The 23,028-nt window shown below is 51.8% G+C and overlaps 1 protein-coding gene across 1 annotated transcript in view; it reads left to right on the forward strand.

The window, feature by feature from the left end:
- Positions 1-1,958: 1,958 nt before the first annotated feature.
- The window catches only part of CDK18 (cyclin dependent kinase 18), a 70,835-nt gene continuing 49,765 nt past the window's right edge, over positions 1,959-23,028 (forward strand). The window contains exons 1-4 of the mRNA XM_043568056.1: positions 1,959-2,005; positions 2,780-2,949; positions 3,175-3,356; positions 3,622-3,758. Of these exons, the coding sequence (XP_043423991.1) occupies positions 1,959-2,005; positions 2,780-2,949; positions 3,175-3,356; positions 3,622-3,758 (536 nt within the window). The remainder of the gene's footprint in view (positions 2,006-2,779; positions 2,950-3,174; positions 3,357-3,621; positions 3,759-23,028) is intronic.

Below are 23,028 nucleotides of genomic sequence, written 5' to 3' on the forward strand. Positions count from 1 at the left end.
GGGAGACCTCATGCTGTCTCAGGAAATCAAGGCAGAAAGAGACCAAGGGGAAGGAGCGTGCAAGAGTGTCTCTCCAGCCTTGACGCTTCCTGCCCCTGCATCTGATTTCTACTAAGCTCCAGGACCGGGCTGTGGGAGGAAGAAGAACCCAGGGAAGTGCTTGTGTCACCAGAATCCAGCCTCCCCAAACACAGGACCCAGGCCACAGTTTTGCCTCTCAGAGCAGTTATGCTGTTAAAGAAAAATACAACGGGTCATTGGCAAACTCAATGCATTTCAACCTGAGCAGTTCATGAATTCCAAAATGTTCTGATGTTCTCCCCAGGCCCAATTCCTCCCCAACTCCTTTCCTCCGCTGCCCCCCTAAACCCACATAGGGCAATGGCAGCCCAGCCTAAAGAATTACACAGCTGGGCTCTCCCAAGCCCTTCCGGAGTACCTCTCAGAGGAAGAGGCAGGCAGAAATAAAGGGTAGGGAGAAGGTCCGTGGGGACGGCCGTTCATTTAGCAAACGTGCCCTGGGCACAAATAATGGGACAGGCACTGTGCTAGGTACCAGGAGACAGCACCCAGGAAGTCAGCCACCAAGCAGGCAGTCCAGTGGGAAGACAGGCCCATAGGCATAGGATTGTATTCAGAGCAGCCACTGCCACCGTGATCCCTGTCTCCCCCACCACCCAGAGCCTTTATACCACCTCCTGGGGGTTACACTGAACTTGGTTCTCCCTATTTGAGGGTTCCTCCTTCCTCATAGTGCTTTTAGGAGTGGCCCAGCTGGATAGATATTCACTTCTTCGTGTGTGTGTGTGTGTGTGTGTGTGTGTGTGTGTGTGTGTGTAAGCGGAATCTTCCTCTTTCTCCTCTGCTAGGCCCCAGTAGGGTGATGGGAGCTGGAACTGAGTGACAGATAGAAACTGTTCCCAGTCCCAAGCCTTAGCCTTGTCCTCCGAAGGATGCAAGCAGGGTTTCCAGGCCACCAAAACTGGCCCCCAAGGGGGCTTCTTAAAGGACAATCAATTCAGAGCTCTGTGATCTTAGGGCTCCCATCCCAGCCTCAGAGGGCTGAATTTCCCTCTGAAGTTAGCCCTTCTTTAAGGCTTAAGTCGGGCCAAGTTGTTCACCAGCAGAGAAAGGTACATTGAAAAATCACCAGGAGAGAGTAAAATCAGACCTGAAGAGGAATTTGTTAATGACCGTTGAGGGGAGGAGGGCAGGATACTATGCTTTCAAAGGGAGGCTGTGGAATGTCGGTCAGGAAGGGAGGGCTCTCCCTTGGGCACCCAGGCGCCCTCTCCTGACAGGTTTGGTAGAGCCGGGGGCTGGTGGCCAGCCCGGTTCCCTAGGGGCACCCTGTCATGGACCCTTTCTTAGGAAAGGGAGCAGCTATCCTCTCTACAAATGCCTCCCCCGCCCCCACCCAGCCAAGGCTCCCGCTCCCTGGCGGGCCTCCAGCTCCAGCCCCTCTTAGATGTGCAAGGGCCCTAGGGTTGAGAAGGGACGTGGGCAGAGGACCCAGGGCCAAGAGTTGGTGGGTTTTGCTCATAGAAATGGCTTCTCTCAGCCTCCCAGGCTGGGGTCTCCTGAAGACCACTGTCCCAGGGGTACCGGACACCTCGGCTTTTCCCTTCTTAGTGCTAAACAAATGCACAGGTGTCACAAAGTCCTGATCCCTGCCTCATTTATAGCCCCGTCCCCATCCAACCCCTCACCATGGGGTGAAGTCAAGGGGGGAGGCACCCAAAGCGGGTTTCTCTCTAGCTCCCTCTCATACTCCCCCCCCCCCCCCGCCTGAATCCTACCAGCTGCAAAAACCTTTATAAGGAACAAAGGCAATGGGGGCGGGGTGGGGGGGGCTTCCCTTTGGCGGACCTGGGGCTGCGGTTGACGCAGCCCGCAGCCGGTCGGCGCTGGCGCTGGCTTTCAGGTGAGTGCCTGAACCCGCATCCCGGAGTCCGCCCATGCCTCAAGGACCCCTCATCGCCCAGCCAAACCCCTCGGCGAAGAGGCAAGTCCTCCTCAGCTGCTCCCGGCCCTCAACCCGGCCGAGGGGGTCCCCGACTCGCAGCACTTTCTGCCTATTTGGTTTCGCTCAGTACTCACAGTTCGGATGCTAAGCCGTCTCCTCTCTCGCACTCACTTCCTTTGTCTCTTTCTCTCTCTCTCCCTCTCCAACCTCTCTCTCCCTCTCCAACCTCTCTCTCTCTCTCTCTCTCTCTCTCTCTCTCTCTCTCTTCCCTCCTTGTCTGATTCTCTGCTGTAGCTTCCAGTGGAGAAAAATAATTATTCTTCTCAATGGGTTCGCACGGGGCGCACGCACACACGCGCGCACGCGCGCGCGCACACACACACACACACACACACAGACACACACACACACACACCGCCGTGGTACCCAATCAATGCACAAATCTTCGGGGTCCCTTTAACCTCTGCGGATGACTCCGGGAGTTAATTATGAAGCCTATTTCGGCGCAGCATAAATATGCATTAAAGTATGATATGACAACCGATGCGCTGAACTTCAGGGAACTGGCATTTAGATAGACTTCGTCTCGCCGCCACCGCCCCCCCCCCTCCCCCCCGCATAGCCCCAAGAGCCACCTCCACAGCCTCTCTCCCTCCCGGGGCTAGCAGTGGCCCCAGCGAGCTCCCACCCGGGTGGAAGCGGGCCGCGTAACCGCGTCGGCGCGGCACCGCTGGCCCGGAGACCCCCTCGTGCGCCCCCTGCGGTCGGGGCAGACCTTCAGCCGGCGACTCCCCTTCCCCCCCACGCCCGCAGGCCCGGCCCGGGCGGCTGCGCTTCCCCGCCTCCCGCACGCTGCCCGTCTGTGAACAAACTCCGCGCTCAGTCCTTTGAGCAGCGGGCAAGAGCGGGACCGCTACCTGCCCGCACGCCCGAGTCCGGGGCTGAGCGCGAAGGACCCGGGACGCGGTTCAACTCGCGTTCAGGCCCAGCCGCCTCGCGTCTTCGGGTCCCACCGCCCCCCGGGCCGGTCCCGACCCACACACACAGACACGCATTTGCACACGAGCGCGCACACACAGGCACGCACACGTATGTGCACACACAGGCACTCCCGCGCGCGCTCACGCCTGCACACACTCAGGGTTATAACAAAGGAAGAGGGGGCCAGCGCTGCCTTACTTTTCTCTCTCTTCTCCTCTCTTTTGCAGCCCCCCAGCCCCGGGCCGGCGTGCCCGGCCCACCCCGCCCTCCGCGCCAGTCCGACGGCAGCTGCGGCCGGCATTCCCCGGCAGCGCGTCGGGGCGGCAACTTCGCGCCCGGGCGCCCGCGCCTCGCAGCCCGGCGGGCGGGAGACAAAAGCTGCGGCGCCGCCGGAGGCCGCGCGGCCAAGGTGTGCTCGCTAATTGTCAGGAAATGTGTGTGTGCGCGCCGGGAGCCCGCAGGGGCGGGGAGGGGGCGGCGGCGGGAGGGGGAGAGGGGACGAGGAGACCCACCCCCCCCCCCCACCCCCCAGTCCCTGCCACTCGCCAGCGCCGGGCACCCGAACCGGGATTAGAGAATAAATTATCTGCTCTCTTCTCATTGGGCTGTGGCTGAGGACGCCGTCGGCGGCGCCGGGCTGGGAGCTCGCCCGGCTCTTTGCATTCACCGCACAGCTCCGGCTCGCCTCGCTTCGCGGGGGCCGAGAGCTCCGGGCCTTGGCTCCAGACACCAGAGGACACCGGCCGGCTGTCCGCGCCGCCCCTCCCCCCGCTGCCCGCCTCAGCCTGACCCCTCTCCCCTCCCGAATCTGGTGCCTTGGGGACGTAGAGACTGAGAAAGAGAAGCCCAGAGGATGGAAATCTCAGAGTCCCTCCCACCCCTCTCTCGTTTCACCCCCTCTCCTAGGAGAAAGACGTGGGGGGTGGGGTGGGGGGGTCACTGGGGTCGGACACCTGAGCCAAGCCCATCTCAGTCCCTGAGAGTTTTGGGAGCCCCCTGAGAGGATACCTCCCAGGACCAAGTCCCCCTCCTTGGGAGTCATCTCCTGCCCTCCACCCGGCAGTAACGACAAAGAGGAGACGGCACTCAGGTCTTTGCTTTCTCCTCCGTCCAGCCCCACCAGCTCCGGCAGAATCTTGTTCCCCACTTTCCTGAGCCTTTCCGTGGCCCACCTGGGAAGATAGGTCATTAACTGCAAAGGAAATGTGCTCTGGTTCAAAGCAGCTCCCTGCCAAGAATGCATTCATTCATTCATTCATTCAGCAACATGCAGGACCACCCCTGTGCTGTGACATGGGCTAGCCACCAGGAATACAAAGGGGAAAGATTCAGATGACACAGTCACGTCAAAATAAAATAAAATAACAACCGTGCAAGAGGTGCTATATCAATATACAGGCCACTTTGAACCCAGAGGCAGAAGTGACTAACTTCAACCATTCATTCAACAAATAATTTAGCATGTCTTAAGTGCCAGGCTCTGTGCTGAGCCAGTGGGCTTGGTGCCCACCCCCCTGGAGCAGACAGTCTGGTGGACAAGATGGGCACTGGCTGGTGTGATATGAGCTAATCAGAGACACGGGGGGGAAGGGCGAATAGCAGGGGCTCTTAATCTCCTCTGGGGAGCCCAGAAAGGCTTGTGTGAGAAAATGAGATCTAAGTCAAGCCCTAAAAGATGAAAAAGAGATAACTACGTGAAGATGGGATGGGGGGGGGCGGCGGAGGACAACGGAAGAGTTCTGGGCAGAAAGAACTTTCTAGAAAGGCCCTAGAGCTGCTGGTAGCTGGCTCATTAGAAGGCAAGTAATCCGCCACCTTGCAGAGAGGGAGATGGGCCGGAGAAGAACTAGGAGAGCTGCCTGGATTAGTATTTACAGATATAACCCAGGGCAGACTTCTCCATGTCCCACAGCTTAATGTTCTGGAAGAGGCTCACTTGTATGCTGTTATGTCTCATTCTAGGCCAACCCCATAACCCCCCGCCATTTTGCTTCTAGTCACTGTCTGTTGCAACCAGACCAACTCTGTGCCTTCTAAAGACAACACTAAAACCAAGAACATAGACGAAGGCAGCCCTGCTTCAATGTATCACTTCTCAGAGGTTTAGACCACTACTTGCTCTGTCATTCAGTGATTCGGTGACCTGTGGCCCTCACATGGGGAAGCTGTCCTTAGAACTGGCCTAGACTCCTTTCCATGTGCTGAGATTGGATGCTTTCCAAGCACTTCTGCATTTATAATCCCTAGATTCTCACAATAGCCCTGTGAGTTAAGTTTATCTCCAACAGACAGATGAGGAAACTGAGAGTCAGAAACGGAGTGGCCTGCCTGGTGCCACATACAGTTGCTGTGGCCAGGCAGAGTTTATGGTTCCCCATCTTCTCTCCACCAGATTTTAGGTATTTGCCAGCCTCCTCTCCTCATTGGTGAGCCCCAGGAGGGTAGGGGTTCGGTGATCCCCTGTCTCTACGAAAATGTCTTCAGCACCTAGGACAGGGCCCTGCGCAGAGCCAACCTTGTGGAATGAGTGAACGAGTGACTGGGGTGGGGGCTGGGAGATGCTGATACAACCCACTGGGAACATGTTATAGCGGAAACTGCATGGGCTTTGGGTTCACACATACTTCAGTTGGAATTGCCACTGTTACTAACACACTTAGACTTTCCGAGTCATTGTTCCCCTGTCTTCCAAATGGGATTCATGATACCCACCAAAGAAGGCTGCTGTGAAGATTAAGTGGCGTTTGGTATATGTGGAATATCTGTGGGAAAATACACAAGACGTTGCTAACAGCAGTTACTTCTGGGAAGGGGATTCAAGTGGATATGGCACAGGAATATATAGAGAAACCCACTTTTCATGATTTACCTCCAGTGGTTGTGATGTGTTATCATGTGCATGTTTTGCCTGAGTAATTAAAGTGAGCAATAAAATATTTTAATGAGATAATATGCGCAGCAACATAACAACAGCAATAAAAACGGCACTCTACACACATTTGTTGAACTGAACTGAGTTTTGCCATTTGAAACATCAGGAGGTACCTATGACTCTGGCCTAAAGGTTTGCACACTGCCCTGTCTGCAGGCGAAGGCAAAGATGTCTAACCAGGCGAGATATTTACCAACCCAGAAATTCTACAGTTCAAACCCTTAGTCACAGAGGGAAACAGCATCCCAGCAGGCTCATTATTCTATTGTGAATCCTGGGAAGTAACAGGAGATGGAGGAGGATAGAGCAGGGGTGATGGGGAAGGAAAGCTGTGGGGTGGGGGCAGACCCCCCGTAGGCATCATGCTGCCCAGAGACGCTAAGGCAGAAAGGGCTCCCAGACCTACCCTTATAGGGTTGCCCTTCCAGAGCTTAGCAAGCGAGCTACCTACCCAGGTACCCCGTGGCCCCCAAGGAAAGCTGAGAGCAGCAGGTGCAGAGCCTAAGGAGGGGAGTGGGCTTTCTCCTGTTACCCTCCAGGTATTGAGGTCCCAGGGCAGGACAGGGCAGCCATTCATCAGCCAACACAAAGAGACACTTTCTCAGCTGCACGGAGACCAGGCCAGGTCACCTCAGACACTGGGGCATAACATCAGTGGGAACTTTAGAGGCCTCTTTTAAAAAGCTTTGGACTGTCACATGTAGTAGTATTGGGGGAGGGGGTGGGACAGGAAGGAAGCATGTCGTGGGAGATTCTGGAGAGGGAAAGAAAAAGTGGCCCGAGCCTCAGTGAAACAAAGGGAGGGCAAACAGGATCAGAAAAGCTAGAAAAATAGAAATCAAAAGAAATGGAAATCATTTCTTCCGGACGAACAGCAGGTAAGGGAGAAAAGGAAATAAAGTCAAAGGCACAGGCCTGGAATAGCCATCAGTCTAAGGGAAGGATGTGGCTGCTCCCTTTTCTGTTGTGAGTTTCCAGAGAAGGGCCTCGGCAGAGCATCTGAGGTAGGGCTGTGGGGGACGGGGATGTCCTGAAGCTCAACCTGAAATAGGTCACTTTCCTGGTCCTCTCCTTTGCCTCCTGTCCACCTCTTCCTAATTAAGGCAGAACACAACCAGGGTCCAGTCCCTGGTCAGTCTTGAACACAGGAATGATTTTCATTAGAAGGGACAAAGTGCAAGCTATTTATATAGTCAGCACTCCGAAGTCCTTAGAGATTGTCATCACCCCCAGGATCCTGAGTACCTATTGTATTCAGTGCACTAGGTTGTGACCTGCCCCTATTACAGTCACCAGAGCATCAGCCATAGGCAGTTTAAATTAATGAATACATCGAGCGCCTCTCACAGCACTAAACACCTCAGGGATACGTGGATTAATTTCATGCATCCTTTTCTTCAGTCGAGTCCTCGTAGGTGCCAGCTACATACTCTAGACTATAGGTAGCCTTACCTGACCACCCCTTCTTTTAATGACAATGTCAAGACATGCTCCATCATGTCTCGTATCCCAAATCCTAACCTCCCGCATCGTCCATAATTCCAAAGACCGGAAACCCCTCATAACTCTGTGTAGCTACCGACTGCATCCCATCTCCCACCTCTCTCCCATTCTCGCACCTTGCCTCTAAATCCTCTGGAACTCAGTCTGCCACTAGCCAACGCCCCTCTGTCCTCAGACCCTTCCTTGAGCATTCCCTTGACTGTCTTGCTCTACTGACACCTGGCTGTCCCCTGGAGACACTGCCTCCCAATAGCCTTGTCTACTGTCAAGGATGAAGGATAACAAAAACAGTGAAGGCTGTTCTTTTCTCTAGTACCCCACGTACCTCAGGGTCTATAGTGCTGTTCCGAACTACTTCTCCTCCTGCTTCCTTCAAAAATGTCAGCATGTTTGATATGAATGGGGTTAGACCTCACCTCATAGGCCTCAGTCGTCTCCAGTCTCTCCCAAGGTCATCCCCCAAAACCCTGCCCTCACCAATATGTTTACCTCCAGTTATCCCATTTTCAGGCATCCCAGCCCCCAGTGCCTCCTATCAACCCCGTTAACTTTCCGTGAGACCTCCATTCTGCCTATTGTTCGATCTCATAGGGACCTGATGTGCCAAGACAGTTTTTATTGTCCACCGTGCCCCGCATGTGACCATTTTATCCCTTAACCAGCTTCATTATCACGTCTACTGCTGGGATCTCTTACAAATGCCCTCACCGGCTTTGCCTCTCTTTCTTACCTCTGTTGTACTTTTCTGGCAAAATCCTAATCCTGGCTAAACCTGGCTACCCACCTACCCTTCACCTGTACCCAAGCAACCGAACGTTACTGAGGAAAATCATACAGCTCTGTTTATCCACTGGTCTTACTCTAAACTTGCAACTTGAAATCTCCTGAGAGCACTGGGTCCTGCCTACCGCACCTCTGCACTTCCCCGGTGTATTCCCCTTTCCCTCCCTCTCAAGTAACTATTTCATGCCTCCCCTCTCCTCCTTCTCTCTTCAACCCTCCCATATCCTCCCTCCTACGTCACTGATATAATTTAAAAAATGCAAATGAATGAGAGCTATTTCATTTCCCCACCAACCCATCTGCATGATCTCTACTTGTATTCTCCGCCCTCCCTGTAGATGAAGAGGCTCTGTGTTCTCTGGGGCCAGTCCCCCCATTTGTGCACTGGACCCCATTTGTTCCTTCCATGACTTTGCTTCTTGCAATTGTCCCTCTGTCTCCTGAGTCAGTGGTCTCTCCCATGCCTACTAACATAAAAAATATGCCTTAATATTGCCCACCTTAAAAAACCTTCCCTTTCCCCCACATCTTTTTCTAGGCAAGGTTCCATTTCTTTATTGTTTTATAGTAAGCCTCAAAACAGTTCCCTGCAATCACTCTATACCTCCTTACCTACGGTGTCTCCTCAACTCACTCCGCTTTGACTTCTGTCTCCATCACCTGCTGACATCTCCCGCCAAGGTCATCAGCAACATTCTCTCTCTCTCCCTCCCTCTCTCTCTCTCTCTCTCTCTCTCAACAGCTTCTCTCTTACCAAATCCAAGAGCCAAAGTCAATCTGACTTACTTACCATCAGTGTTTAACACAATTGACTACTCTTTCCTTCTTAAAACACTCTTCCCTTGAAACACAAGGGCTCTCTTCTCTCAACATTCTCTAACTTTCTCTCTAGACAGTCTCTCATCCAGTCCTGTGACTTTAAAGATCAACCTCTCCCTGAGCTGCAGGCCTGCATATCCAACCTTGACCTCTCCACTTGGATGCTGTATTCGCTTCCTAAGGCTGCTGTGACAAAGTACCATAGGTTGTGTGGCTTAAAACAACAGAAATTTATTGTGTTGCAATCGTGGAGGCCAGAAATCCCAAATCAAGGTGCCGGCAGCGCCACACTCCCTGTGAGGGCTCTAGGGGGGATCCTTTTTTTTGCCTCTTCCAGCTTTGGGGAGCCCCAGATGTTCTTTGGCTTGTGACAGCACTGCTCTGATCTCTGCCTCCATCTTCCCATGGTATTTTCTGTAAGTCCCAAATTTTCCTCTTCTTTCTTTCTTTTTTTTTTTTTAAGATTTTATTTTTTTAAAGTAATCTCTACACGCACCGTGGGGCTCAAACTCACAACCCTGAGATCAAGAGTCACATGCTCCATCAAATGAACCAGCCAGGCACCACTTTCTTCTTCTTTTAAGGACACTAGTCATATTGGATGAGGGCCACCCTAATGACTTCATCTTAACTTGATTACATCTGCAAAGATCCTATTTCCACACAAGATCACTTTCATAGGTATTGAGGATTAGGATTTCCATGTATCTTTTGGGGGGGACATAATTCAACCCATAACAGATGTCAACTGGGTATTTCTTTTTTTTTTTTTAAGTTTATTTGCTTGAGAGAGAGAGAAAGAGAGAGCGAGCACGAGCAGGGTAGGGGCAGAGAGAGAGGGAGAGAAGAATCCCAAGCAGGCTCCACCCTGCCAGCGTGGAGCCCCACGCGGGGCTCGATCTCACAAACCGAACTGTGAAATCATGACCTGAGCTGAGATCAAGAGTCAGAAGCTCGACTGACTGAGCCACCCAGGCACCCCATCAACTACGTATTTCAAACTTCACATGCCTATCATGCAATTCTTGATTTCTATGCCTCTTGCCTCCATCCTGTACCTCCTCCACCTTCCCCGTCATCATCAGCTCCATCCAGAAGCCTAGAGAACATCCTCGCTTCCTCTCTTTTCCTCACGCCCTACATCTAACCTATCAGCGAGAACACTGCCCAAATCCCAGCCCTTCTCCCACTCCTCTGCTACCATGGGAGTCCATACTCTCCCCTCTCTCCTGGGCTGCTGCACGGGCCTCCTGCTCTGCTCCCTGTCCACCGCCCCCCCCCCCCCCCGCCACAGGGTCTACTTTCCATCAAAAAGCCAGAGGGATTGTTTTAGAACATAAATCAGATCACATCCCTCCCACTGCTTAAAACCTTCCAAAGACTTCTTACTAGAATTAGCATAAAATCCAAGCTTCTTAACTTGGCTTATGAGGTTTGATAGGCTCTGACCCCTCTTCCCTCATTTCCTACCACTCTCTCCCACTCTCGCCTCCTCTCCAACTGCACAAACCTTCCTTCTGTCTCTCTAAAACGTTCCAAGCTTGTTCCTGCCTCAGGGTTTTGCATTCGCTGTTCCTTTTGCCCAGAACACCCTTCCCCCATCTTGGCATGAACAGCTTCTTCTCTCATTCCAGTCATATCTCTAATGTCACCTCCTGAGAAACCGTCCCCACTGTGACAGGCCCTGTCTAGCTACTTATTCTATTTTTTTTAATTCATACCTTTATTACTATTTGTTAGGTCCTGTGTTTACTGTCAGGCTTCTATCAGGCTGCAAATGTCATAAGGACAGGGAGTAAATCTGTGTGTGTGTGTGTGTGTGTGTGTGTGTGTGTGTGTGTGTATATATTATTTTTTAAGAAATTTTATTTGTTTATTTATTTATTTTAATGTTCATTCACTTTGGAGAGACAGAGACAGAGCACGAGCAGGGGAGAGGCAGAGAGAGAGGGGGACACAGAATCTGAAACAGGCTCCAGGCTCTGAGCTGTCAGCACAGAGCCTGACGCGGGGCTCGAACTCACGAACCGTGAGATCATGGCCTGAGCCGAAGTCGGACACTCAACTGACTGAGCCACCCAGCCGCCCCCATTTATTTTTTTAAGTAAGCTCTACACCCAATGTGGGGCTTGAACTTACCACCCTGAGATCGAGAGTGGCAAGCTCTTGATATGCCTTTGCCCCTGCTGAATCCCCGGTACCTGCAACAGATCCAGTACATCATAGGGGCTCCGTAACACTTATTAAAGAAATAAACTTATTTCTATGTGCCAGGCACTGTACTAAGACCTGGGGATTCAACGACGAGTGACAAACGAAATCTGTTCCTTCTCCGTGAACCGGACAGGGCCGCACCTGCTGAGGAGCATATCACGGGGTAACTGGCTCCTGAGCAGCTCCATGGCAACACTGCCTCCGAGGCTGGGTAAGCCCCCTCTCTCTTAGCCAGAGAAGCCTTTCCAAACCTACAGCGCTCTTGACACTTCCCTGCCTCCTCAGCTCAGTAGAGGATCTCGTTTTCTGTTTCACAGAGAAAATTGAGGTCCAGATCAGGAACTCCTGAGTCCTCCTTTTATTTCCTTCCCTTTTCTCCTTCCTGTCTGCCCTTCTGGAATGTGAGCTTTGCCTTCAGGGAGACATGGGTGCCCTTGGACAAATTACTTAACCTCTGAATCTCAGTTTCCTCCTCTGTAAAATGGTCATGAAAACGCCTACCTCATTAGGCTGTCCGAGAATTAAGCAAACATCCTAAGTCACATGCCCGTCTTTTCATAGATGCGCAGGAAATGTTTCATTCCCTTCCCTTCCCTTCCCTTCCCTTCCCTTCCCTGCTGCACCCTGCCCACCCCCCCCATGAGATAAGTGTGGTTTCTGGTTTACAATGGAGAAACTGAAGGCAAGTCTTCTGATGTTTGAGTCTATTGGTTATTCACATAAAGTCACACCCCGCTAAGTGGCAGACCCCAAGTTAAATCCCAGATCTTGGACTCCAGACCCAGGACTCCTGGCACTGCAGCGAAAGACAATCTAGTGACTTTTTAATAAAGCCAAATTAATTCAATTCAAAGTTTTTTTTTTAACATTTATTCATTTTTGAGAGACAGAGTGTGAGCGGGGGATGGGGAAAGACAGGGAGACACAGAATCTGAAACAGGCTCCAGGCTCTGAGCTGTCAGCACAGACCCAACACCGGGCTCGAACTCATGGACTGTGAGATCATGACCTGAGCCGAAGTTGGGATGCTTAACCGACTGAGCCATCCAGGCACCCTGAATTCAATTTAAAGGTTTGTCCTTCGGTCTGGTATTTTGTCCTCTTTCTCTCTACCCTCCCCACTCCCTCTCTTTCTCTTTCCTTTAGTGTTAGAATGTCCTTTATCTGAAGAAATGATGTATTTTTTCTTACTGGGAAACAAAGCTAGCTGTACACGTATCCCCACTATTACAAAACTGCCTCAAATATCCTACATAGGCTGCCGCTCATCTCTCCGTGACAGGGGGACTGGCCCTGGGACTTCTGCATTAATGCGGCAACCAGTGGTCTGGTTGGAAGGAGGAGGGGGGGAATTGACTTAGAGCTGGTTGCATAACTATTTACCTTGGTTTGGAAGAAGTAACCAAGATTTCAGAGAAATCAGAGCCCCACCCAGCCACTTTCTGTCACTGCAGCGTTCTGGCACACGGGCACACCCTCTTCTGAGAAGGAACACCAAACTGCTCAGACAGGCTGCACCCTCCCTGTCGTGGTCCTTCCCTGGCCAGAGAATAGTCTCTGCCTTTTCCCTCTAAAGATTTCCCAGCATGTCCCATGGGGTGATTTTTGGAGTATAAAAATGTGGTCAGCATATTGGCCCTGGTACTTGCCCTCCCCCCTCCCCCCTACGTGCGACCGGTCCCAGGAGGTGACTGACAAGTTGGGCCAAGTGCACTGAAAGCCCTGTCTCTGTGCGCCCGTAACTCCTGAGCCTCACAGACCCCAAAGGACCCCGCAAGATGGCAGAGAGCCATAAATCCGGGGAGCTGAAGCTGGGAGCTCATGGGCGGCACTGGGGGAGAAGCCGCCGATCTGATTGCTACGTGAGCTGGAGAGAGAAAAGGTAGTAGCTGGAGTGCTGGAAATACAACCACTTTGGAACAAAATGAAGCAACAGAGGAAAGGCAGGAGGGACGGTGCTTTTTTCTTCGGTACAACAAAGGGGCTGGATTATACTGTATCCAAAGCCCTTTCATCACTGAAATTCCGCGTTCCACTCTGCAACTAAGGTCAAGCGTGATCAAGCAGATATGGGAGATGTGAGGGCAGAAAAGCAAAATTGGGAGGCCCGGAGAAGCCAGAAGCAGGGAGGAAGAAGAACTATTTACTGACCAATTGCTATCGCCTTTAATCCTGAAAACAAGAAAGGTAGATAGGGTTTTCCCCATTCCGCAGGGAAGAACACTGAGGCACAGAGGCTGAATTAATTTCCCGAGGTCACAGAACCAAGTGCTCAGGCTGGGACTCCAGCCCAGCCGGTCTGCCCCGGGGTTTGCCTTCTGGGGCGCGAAGCCACCTGCCTGTGTGTGTGCAGTTAGCAGAACACAGCAAGAAGCCTGTTTACAACCACCTCTCCGCTTTGAAGGAGAGGAATAGGAAACAGGCAGTCCCCAAGGAGTGGACTGTCCGAAATGTACACCTGGCTTCCAGAGGAGAGGAGTGTGGGCCTGTGTGTCCGTCTGTCTGTCTCTAGGGGATGTAGGATGTGGCAGACAGAACCACAAGGCACATAGGTGAAAATATTCCATAGGAATGAATGTAAGCTCCTGCACACGGGGCACAGAATCCCCATTATATAAGAAGAGGGGGGCACATTAGGACCAGAAAGCCATTAGTTAGGCGTTTCACCGGACATCAAACTCAAGCTGAGTCACCAGGGAGGCTTCCAAAAGAGCCCACCACAGGGCAGCATGGACCGAAGGGCAGGGTCTTACACCAGAGAGGTGAGAAGCCCCGGAGCACCTGCTGGGTTGAGTTCTGAGCCCCTTGCGGTGCCCAGAGCAGGGCCGGGCTCGGAGGAGAGCAGCTGGGACTGAGAGAGATGGCCATCAGGGAAGAGGTGAAACACCCGCCAGTTGAAGGGCTGGGTGAACCTGAGTCACGCAGATAGGACAGCTCCGGTTTTCTCACCCGTGAAAGGGGGTGGATAGTAGGATTGGCACAGAGAATACATGTGGCGGTGCATGTCGGCTGCAGCAGCTGTTATTACACACTGAGCATGTTCACCTCAAACAAGAGAAACCATCAGAGACACACTGGAAGGTCAAGGACAGGGCCTTCCATGTCATCAATCTGTCCAGAGCCACTAGCTTTTATGGACTCCGTGAGCGCATCCAAAGTCCTCAGGTCCTGTTCCTCGTCCTCTGACGTTAGTCCTATGAAACCCCAACGGCCCAGTCTTTTTAAAAAAAAAAAAAAATTTAACATTCATTTTTGAGAGACAGAGACAGAACACGCGTGGGGGAGGGGCACAGAGAGAAAGGGAGACACAGGATTCAAAGCCGGTTCCAGGCTTCGAGCTGTCAGCACAGAGCCCGATGCGGGGCTCAAACTCACAAACTTCGAGATCATGACTTGAGCCGAAGTTGGACGCCTAACCGACTGAGCCACCCAGCGGCCCCCAACAGCCCATTCTTGATGATCGAAGCAGAGAGGTATCTAGAGGGCGGTGCTCCCCCCTCCCCTGGCAGGCTGCTGGGGTGGGCAGGGCAGTTGAGGGCACACGACAAGCTGGGGCCCAGCGACTGCTAGGTCCAAGCGCTCCTTCCGTTTGCTTACTGAGCCCTTCTGTCCTGTCTCTCCCCCTCCCCAGTTCACTGCCCCGTCACCCCTCCTCCCCCACCATCCCTGCTCTCTTGGTGGGAGCGGGAACAATGATGCTAGTCTCGTCTTTGGCTCTTTCCCTGACCTCTGGCTGAGTGTCAGTCTCGTACACGGGCAAGATCAAGACACACAGTAGGCTTTTAATGACTAGGAGGACGGAGACTGGATGCTTAATCCTTAGCATCAGTGATTTTCCAAAAATACTGAGCAGAGAAGTACTTGGGGAGCTTATTAAAATGCAGACTCCTGGCCCCCACCCCACTCCTACTGAAATACAGTCTCTGGGATGGATAGCTGGAAATGTCATTTATAACCAGCTCCAGCAGGTGATGGTGTGTGCAGGGGGGTGGTGGGTGTGGGTGGTCTGGGTGGACATTTTCAGAAACACTGCTCTGATTGGCGATGCCTCTCTGTATTCCTACCACACACATGGACCTCTGGGGAGACCATAAGAAACTTGCAAAATGCCCCACCCTCGTGGTGCCTGGCTGGCTCGGTTGGTGGAAAATGCAACTCTTGATCTCAGGGTTGTGAGTTTGAGCCCCACGTTGGGTGTAAAGATTACTTTAAAAAATGAAGCTTAAAAAAAAAGAATTTACAAAATGCCCCATCCTCAAAGAGTTCGCGGTCCAGCTAGAGAAAGAAGACACCCACAGGAGGAATTAGTGCTAAGGTCCTGACAGATGTCTTGTGCTGTGAGAGCTTAGCAGAGGGCTGGCTCCGTCGGAGGCAGCTTTGGGAAGGAGGCTAGGTTCAGGCAGGGCTACGACAGTCAGGTACAGTCTTCGTCCCCAAGCAGCTAAGATACGCTCCATTGTGGAGGTGTTCAATTAGCCACACTCGTGAATCCTACACGTCTATCTAACTGGCTTTCATCCACCCCCACCTCCTCCCTCCAGATGGAGCCCTCTGCTCCGTGGGATATAATTACACTCTCTGGCCTGTTTTAATGAAGGCAAACATATTCAGTATTTGTATTCAGGCTTCTCCTGTGTTGGAGAGGGTTGGAGTGGGCAGGGCGGGGAGGTGGTTCCCTGGGAGAATGGGAGAGTACTAACCTCACTGCTCACTTCCACAAGCCTCTCCGTTCACGAGGTCCATTCACGTGTATTTTCTCATCAGTGCTGCTGCCCTATCGCTGTGGCCATGCATTCGAGACCTGTTCGCGCCAGAAGGTGTGCCCGCGTGGCTTTACAATGATGTTGGCATCGTGTCAGTGCAGGTAAATCAGTATTTCCAGCTCAACCAACTAATTTAGCTGGGAGCTCAAATACCAGGATACGGGTTAATTCACACAATCCCACCATCACAAATGTTTCACTACGGAGTCAGTTTTCATTTCTCCTACTGTTCATAGTGATAGTCACTAACCTCTGCCTAGCATACTACACAAACCTTGGACCATACAACAAAAGCATCATTATTTTACAAGCCACCAAGAAAATAAAGAGGTTTGCCAATTACGATGCAACCACCAGTTCTGCGCTGTGTGCCGATTTCAAGGATGCTAAAATTTGAAAAATAACGCATGTGAAAATCAGTGGGAGGGCATAAATGACAGAGAACACAACACAACACGTCGGTCCACCTGCCTTTGGCACATGAATCTTTTTACCGAATGTTTACCCCAGATTCAATGGCAAGTGGGAAGAGAGTAGAGAGAAAGGGGGGAGAGAGGCAATTTCCAATTTTTCTGAGGCTCTAAAAGCCACTAGAGATTAAAATTTCTATGGTTCCATTTTACAGGCGAAACTGTCAAGGCTCAGAGACATTTCAGGGCTACTGAAGGCCACAGAGGTAGAAGTGGCATGGGACACAATGCTGGGATTTCTGTTTCCGAGTTCAGCGCCTAGGGGTGCGTGGGTGGCTCAGTCGGTTGAGCGTCTGACATCAGCTCAGGTCATGACCTCACGGTTTGTGAGTTCCAGCCCCTGGTCGGGCTCTGTGCTGACGGCTCACAGCTCACATCTCGGAGCCTGGATCCTGCTTCAGATTCTCTGTCTCTCTGCCTCTCCCCTGGTCAAGTTCTGTCTGTCTCTCTCTCAAATATAAATAAACATTAAAAAAAAAAAAAAGAGTTCAGTGCCTAAACCACCCAAACGTTCATCAACCGATGACTGGATAAACAAACCGTGGTGTAACCATACAGTGGAATATTATTCAGCCAGAAAACAGAATGAAGTACTCATACATGCTGTAACACGGGTGAACCTTGAAAACGTGAAGTAAAAGAAGCCTGACGTGCAAAGCCACATATTGCATGACTCCATTTATATGAAATATCCAGAACAGGCAAATCTAATTTTTTAATGTTTATTTATTTTTGAGAGAGAGAGAGAACAGGGGAAGGGAAGAGAGAGAGAGAGAGAGAGAGAGAGAGAGACAGATTTCAAAGCAGGCTCCAGGCTCTGAGCTGTCAGCACAGAGACTGACGTGAGGCTTGAACTCATGAACCGTGAGATCATGACCTGAGCTGAAGTCAGATGCTTAGCCGAGTGGGTCACCCAAGCGCCCCCAGAATAGGCAAATCTATAGACACAGAAAGCAGACTAATGGTTGCCAGGGGCTGGTGGGGGGAGGGGGGGTACCTATTAATGAGTGTGGAACTTCCTTTTGGTGTGATGAAATTTTCTGGATACATAGTGGCAATGGTGCACAATCTTGTGACTATACTAAATGTCACTAACGGCAAATTTTATGTTATGTGTATTTTACCACAGTCAAGAAGAAAGATACAATCGGGGGGGGGAACCCCATTCCCTTTCCTCTGTGGCACTCCTATAGAAGCAGGGAGGAAGGGTGGCCGGGGAGAAGGGGAAAGGATGGGGATACCAGAGCAGAGGGCACCCAGGCACCTGGCAAGCCCTCCCCCACCACACACCTAGTTGTGACCCTCCCTCCTCCAGCAGGAAGATGCACAGAGCTGGCCTGGGATCATCTGTCTTCATTACACCATCCCTACCAGCTCCATCGCTTCTTGCCAGAAAACTCATCAATATTCCCCTGTGGCTTGGCAGACCCAGCCCCCCTCCCTCCCCTGCCCCCACACTGGCTCCTTCTCCTCTTCCCAGGTTATGAGCCTGGACCAGCTGATACACACACCCCAGGGTCCCTGCTCTCCTTTGTCTCCCCTGGAGATCCCAGCCATGCCCTCCCTCCCTGGCTGCAGGGTCTCTGGATACCCTGGAGGTGTGCAGGGGGCTTTGGGAGCCAGACAGGCTGAGAGGTGCTGAGTGTTGTCAGCCCCTTCGAGAAGCCACCCTCGCACCTCTATTTGAACTTTCTAAGCACTTCCTAGTACTCTGGACTCCTTGTGTCTACTTTGTTTTTCTCTAGTCTAAAGCATCGATCATTTTCTAATATGAGTTATATATTAATATCCTATAGTACTTATAGGTTATAGGTATAATATATGTATGCTGTTTACTGTTACTCATCCCCTATTAGAATGTATGCTCCGTGAAGGCAGGGCTTACATCACATGTGTTCACTGTTGCACACCCAACGCCCGGACCAGTGCCGGAACTAATAAGTAGAATGAATGAATGTTTGGGGACTGGGTTTGGATGCCCAGCAACAAGGTGTTAGCAACTTTGAGGGCTTTTCAGTACTTCTGGAACCCAGTGGCTGTGATAGCAAGAAACAAAAGTGTAAATCAGATCGGAAATTCTCCTGCTCTCATCCATCCGGTGCCCTCCATTACCCTTCGAACAAAATCCATACTTATTCCCCAGCTTGGCCGTGTCTCTGCTCTTTCCTACTCTGCCTCATTCACTCTGTGGAAGCTACTCTGGACCTCTTGCAGTTCCCCAGCCTCCTAAGGTTATTCCCTGCCCCCACCCCGGGTCTCAGCACTTGCTATTTCCACCGCCCTGATTCCAATGCTGTTCCCCATTTGACATTCAACCGCCTGCAGATGGCCTGTCTCTCACCTCATTCAGGTCTCAGCTAAAATTTCATCTTCTCTGAGATGCCTGCCCTGACCACCTGAGCTAACACGGCGTCCCTCATCCCCCTCCACCTCCTTTCCCCAATGCTACCTGGCTATGCACTACATAGGTTTGTTTACATCACTCTCATTAGACGGCAAGCCTCATGAGGGCAGGAGTTTTGTTCGCTGAAGGTAGCAGTTGCTGTCGGTGCCCCAGCTCACCTCCTCCGCCCCACCACAGTCAGTGCACAGCAGACTTGACTCCAGCTGCCAGCTCTGCATTTCTTTGCAGGATGGCTTTCTCCAGCTGTGCCTGCTTTGCTTGCATCTGAATCAAGCAAAAGGGAACTGACGGGAAATCAACACACACTCAGACACACCCAGAAGCCCTCAAACGAGGCTCCTGGAAATCGGTTTATACATCCCCTTGCCCCCTCCTCCTCGGGCAGAATGACTTTGAAGTGCCGAGTTCTTCACTCCCAGAGCTGGGCAGTGGCCTTAAGCTTCAATTGTTCTCAGTGGTAATTTGCTCGATGATAATCCTTTACTGGCCCCCTTCCCTTCTCTTTCTCCCTCCCCTGTTCTCCTACTGGTGTTTCCTGGGATCACGTCCCAAATAGAATCCTACAGTTCAAATCTTATCTCGAATTGGAACGCGCATGCATTGCTTAGTGGGGATGTAAAATGGTCCAGCTGCTTTAGAAAACAGTTTGGCAGTTTCTCAAAATGTCAAACATGGAGTTACCATATGACACAGCAACCCCATTCCTAGGTACACACCCGAAAGAATTGAAGGCATATGTCCACACAAAAACTTGTACACGCACACGTTCATAGCAGCGTAATCGATGACAGTCAGAAAGTGAAACAACCTAAGTGTCCATTAACTGAGGGATGGATAAGCAGAATGTGGCAGACCCATATAGTGGAACCGTATTCAGCCACAAAAATGAATGAACTACTGACATATGCTACAATGTGGGTGAGTCTGCAAAATAGTATGCTAAGTGAAAGAAGCCAGTCACAAAAGGCCACATATTGTACGATTCCATTTTTATTAAATGTCTAGAGTAGGTATATCTCTAGACAAAGTCCGTTTGTAGTTGCCAGGAAGGCAGGGAGAGAGGACAACGGGGAAAGACGACTAAGGCGTGTGGGATTTCTTTTTTTTTTTTTTTAATGTTTAGTTTTGAGAGACAGCACAAGCCAGGGAGGGGGAGAGAGGGAGGGGGAGAGAGGGAGGGGACGCGGGATCCAAAGCAGGTTCCGCGCTGACCGCAGAGAGCCCGATGTGGGGCTCAAACTCATGAACCACAAGATCATGACCTAAGCCAAAGTCTGACGCTTGACTCATTGAGTTACCCGGGTGCCCCTGTGGGATTCTTTAGAGGGTGATGACCCTGTTCTAAAATTGAGTGTGGTGGTGGTGACACAGCTCTGAAAATAGACTAAAAATCACCAAAATATGCAATGCGAATGGGTAAATTTTACAGTGAATGAATGAAATCTCAGTAAAGCCTTTTAATTCTTTTAAAGCCCTTTTCTCAAGGCCCACTTCTGGAGGAACCCAAAGGAAGGTCATCAGAACCTAGGACCGTGCCTAGCACATAGTAGGTGTTCGATCGACATACAAATAACACGTGGAATAACGAAAGGAATGGAAAATAGCTGCCAGCAAAGACTTGATGAAAACCACGCGAATAACTTCAAACAGAGCTACCACTGTTCCCCCAAGTTCACCCTCAGCCATTACCTCGTGTGCCACCAGGAACAAATAGCACATCTCACGGGCACGTCTGTCTGGAATTAGCACGAGAAGGAAGCAAAGTGATGTGGGTATGTGTCCACCATGAGACGGTGAGGGTGGGAAAGGTGTGGCTGTGTGTTTATATGTGTTTGTGTGTGTGTTATGTATCTGTGTGTGAGGGTGTGCCCATGGTGAGTATGTAAGTGTGTTTGCATGTGTGGTACGTGTGGTGTGTGTGTGTGGGGGGGTGGCTGGGTGGGCAACCAGAGTCAGGCTAGATGCTGTCAGGAATCTGACAACAGAACCCTTGGTTGTTGGGGGTGGGGTGGATCTGAGCGCCGCCTCCTGATCCCCGAGAGCCAGGGCGTGCATCCCAGCCCCCTTGGGGTCTCCTCTGGGCCCGTGAAGCCCCTCCTATTGGAGGCCCCCTGGGGTCCCCGGAGCAGATGCTGTCACTTCAGCAGGACGCTCCTACCTGCAACGTTGTCAGCCGTTAGTCACTCGCTCGGCTGGTCGGCGGGTCCCGTGCATAGGGGTGGGGGGCTGAGAGGAGCAAAAGGAGCCCGAGTGGGAGCAGGTTGAGGGAGCAGAGGGATCCCTCCACACCCGTAATCCAGTATTTCAGACCTTTTCTTGTCCATTAGCAACAAGACCAGTCCTTAATCGACTTAGAACACAATCTCCATTAGAATGTGCTTCCGATTGTCTGTGACTCATCATCTCCCTCAACTGAGTGAGACTTCAGAGTCCCCGCCGCGCTGCCCAAGGGTTCCGCTGAGCTTCAAGGACTGACACCCGAGCCTCTGCACGCGTCTTCTGCAAGTCCGTGGGTTGGGTGGAAAGCACATGGGTGACCAGAGTGTGAGCCCTGGGAGGTCCTGAGCAGGTCTCACTTCCTCACAGCGTGTGAGGGCAGGGGGCTGGGTTCTGCCGACGCTGACATTCTGTGTCCTGTCCAACACGGGACAGCCCTCCTCCTCTCTCCATCTTGGCAGCCCCCAGGACCACCCTCTACTTCCTCACGCCCCCGGCGGTTCCAGGGGTGACTGACCAGTGCCCCATCCATTCTGGAGGGCCATGTGGACTCTCCCTCTAGCTGTCCCCGGTCCAGGAGCTCAGTGGCAGGAGACTAAATCCTCTAGGCTGGCTCCAAACTCTACCTCCCTGGGCACCTGCCCTTCCCGCCCCAGCAGATGGCCACAGCGCCCTGGGTCGCCGTGAGCAGGAAAAGAAGCATGGCACCCGGACCAGGCTTGCCCTGACGTTGCCTCCTGTGACCCCGCATCTTTCTTTGGACCCCTCCCCAAACAGAGAGCCCTGCCCGTGTCCGGGCAGTGTTGGCTCTCCCACCAGCCGATCCCAGCGCTCCTACTGACCATTTAGTCAGTCGGCACTCAACAAATATTTTTGGCCCGTCTGCTCTGAGCTGGGCACTATGCCAGGTCTCGAGGATATCAAGATGAAGGAGGATGTGGGAGGGTCTCTGCCCTCAAGAACCTTGGGAGAAGCAGACAGGTGACATAACCTGTCATGGTAAGGGGCGCCTGGGTGGTTCAGTCAGTTAAGTGTCCAATTTCAGCTCAGGTCATGATCTTGAGTTTCGTGAGTTCAAGCCCGGTATGGGGACTCTCTGCCTGTCCCTGTGTGGATGTCTCTTCTGTCAGCTCAGAGCCTGCCTTGGATTCTCTGTCTCTCTCTCTCTCTGCCCCACACCCAGCCTGCTGTCACTCTCTCTCTCTCTCTCTCTCAAAAATAAATATTAAAAAAAAAGAAGAGACAGGGAGGGGGGCGGGTGGCTCAGTCAGTTGAGCATCCGACTTTAGCTCAGGTCAAGATCTCACCCTGCCTCTGGCGCCCTGCAGTGAGCACAGAGCCTGCTTTGAATCCTCTGTCTCCCTCTCTCTCTGCCCCTCCCCCACTGGTGCTCTCTATATCAAAAATAAATAAACACTAAAAAAAAAGAGAGACATGTCTTGGTAAGAGCAAGGACAGTGCTCATAAAACACTATAAGAGAACTTGCCACATGTAATCATTGTTTTTTGGGCAATTACTGTTTTAAGCACACATATATTAAGTCACAAAGTCTAACAACAACCCTGTAGTACGGATATTACAAAGACAGAAGCCGAGGCTCAGAGAGTTTAGGTAGCTTGTCCAAGATCATCCGCTGGCACAGGGGGTGAGGAGGGATTCAAACCCATGCCATCCAGCTCCAGCGTGGAACTTTTAAACAATGCTAGCTTGCCTCCAGATGAGTACAGGAGAGAGACACACGGGGGCCAGGCCATCTCAGCTGCTTGGATGAGTAGGGAAGGACTACTGGACCATCAACCTTCCCTTCCCAGATGCCGTGAACGACCTTAAACTTGGCTCTAAACGCAAAGGTGGGGCAGGGGGCCGCCTGACTCAGAACAGGCAGCTCTTGATGTCAGGGTCATGAGTGCAAGCCCCCATGTTGGGTGTAGAGGTTACTTAAATAAGTAAATGAATAAACAAACAAACAAACTTA

Source organism: Prionailurus bengalensis, chromosome E4, assembly GCF_016509475.1.
Source record: "Prionailurus bengalensis isolate Pbe53 chromosome E4, Fcat_Pben_1.1_paternal_pri, whole genome shotgun sequence".
Lineage (NCBI taxonomy): Eukaryota > Metazoa > Chordata > Mammalia > Carnivora > Felidae > Prionailurus > Prionailurus bengalensis.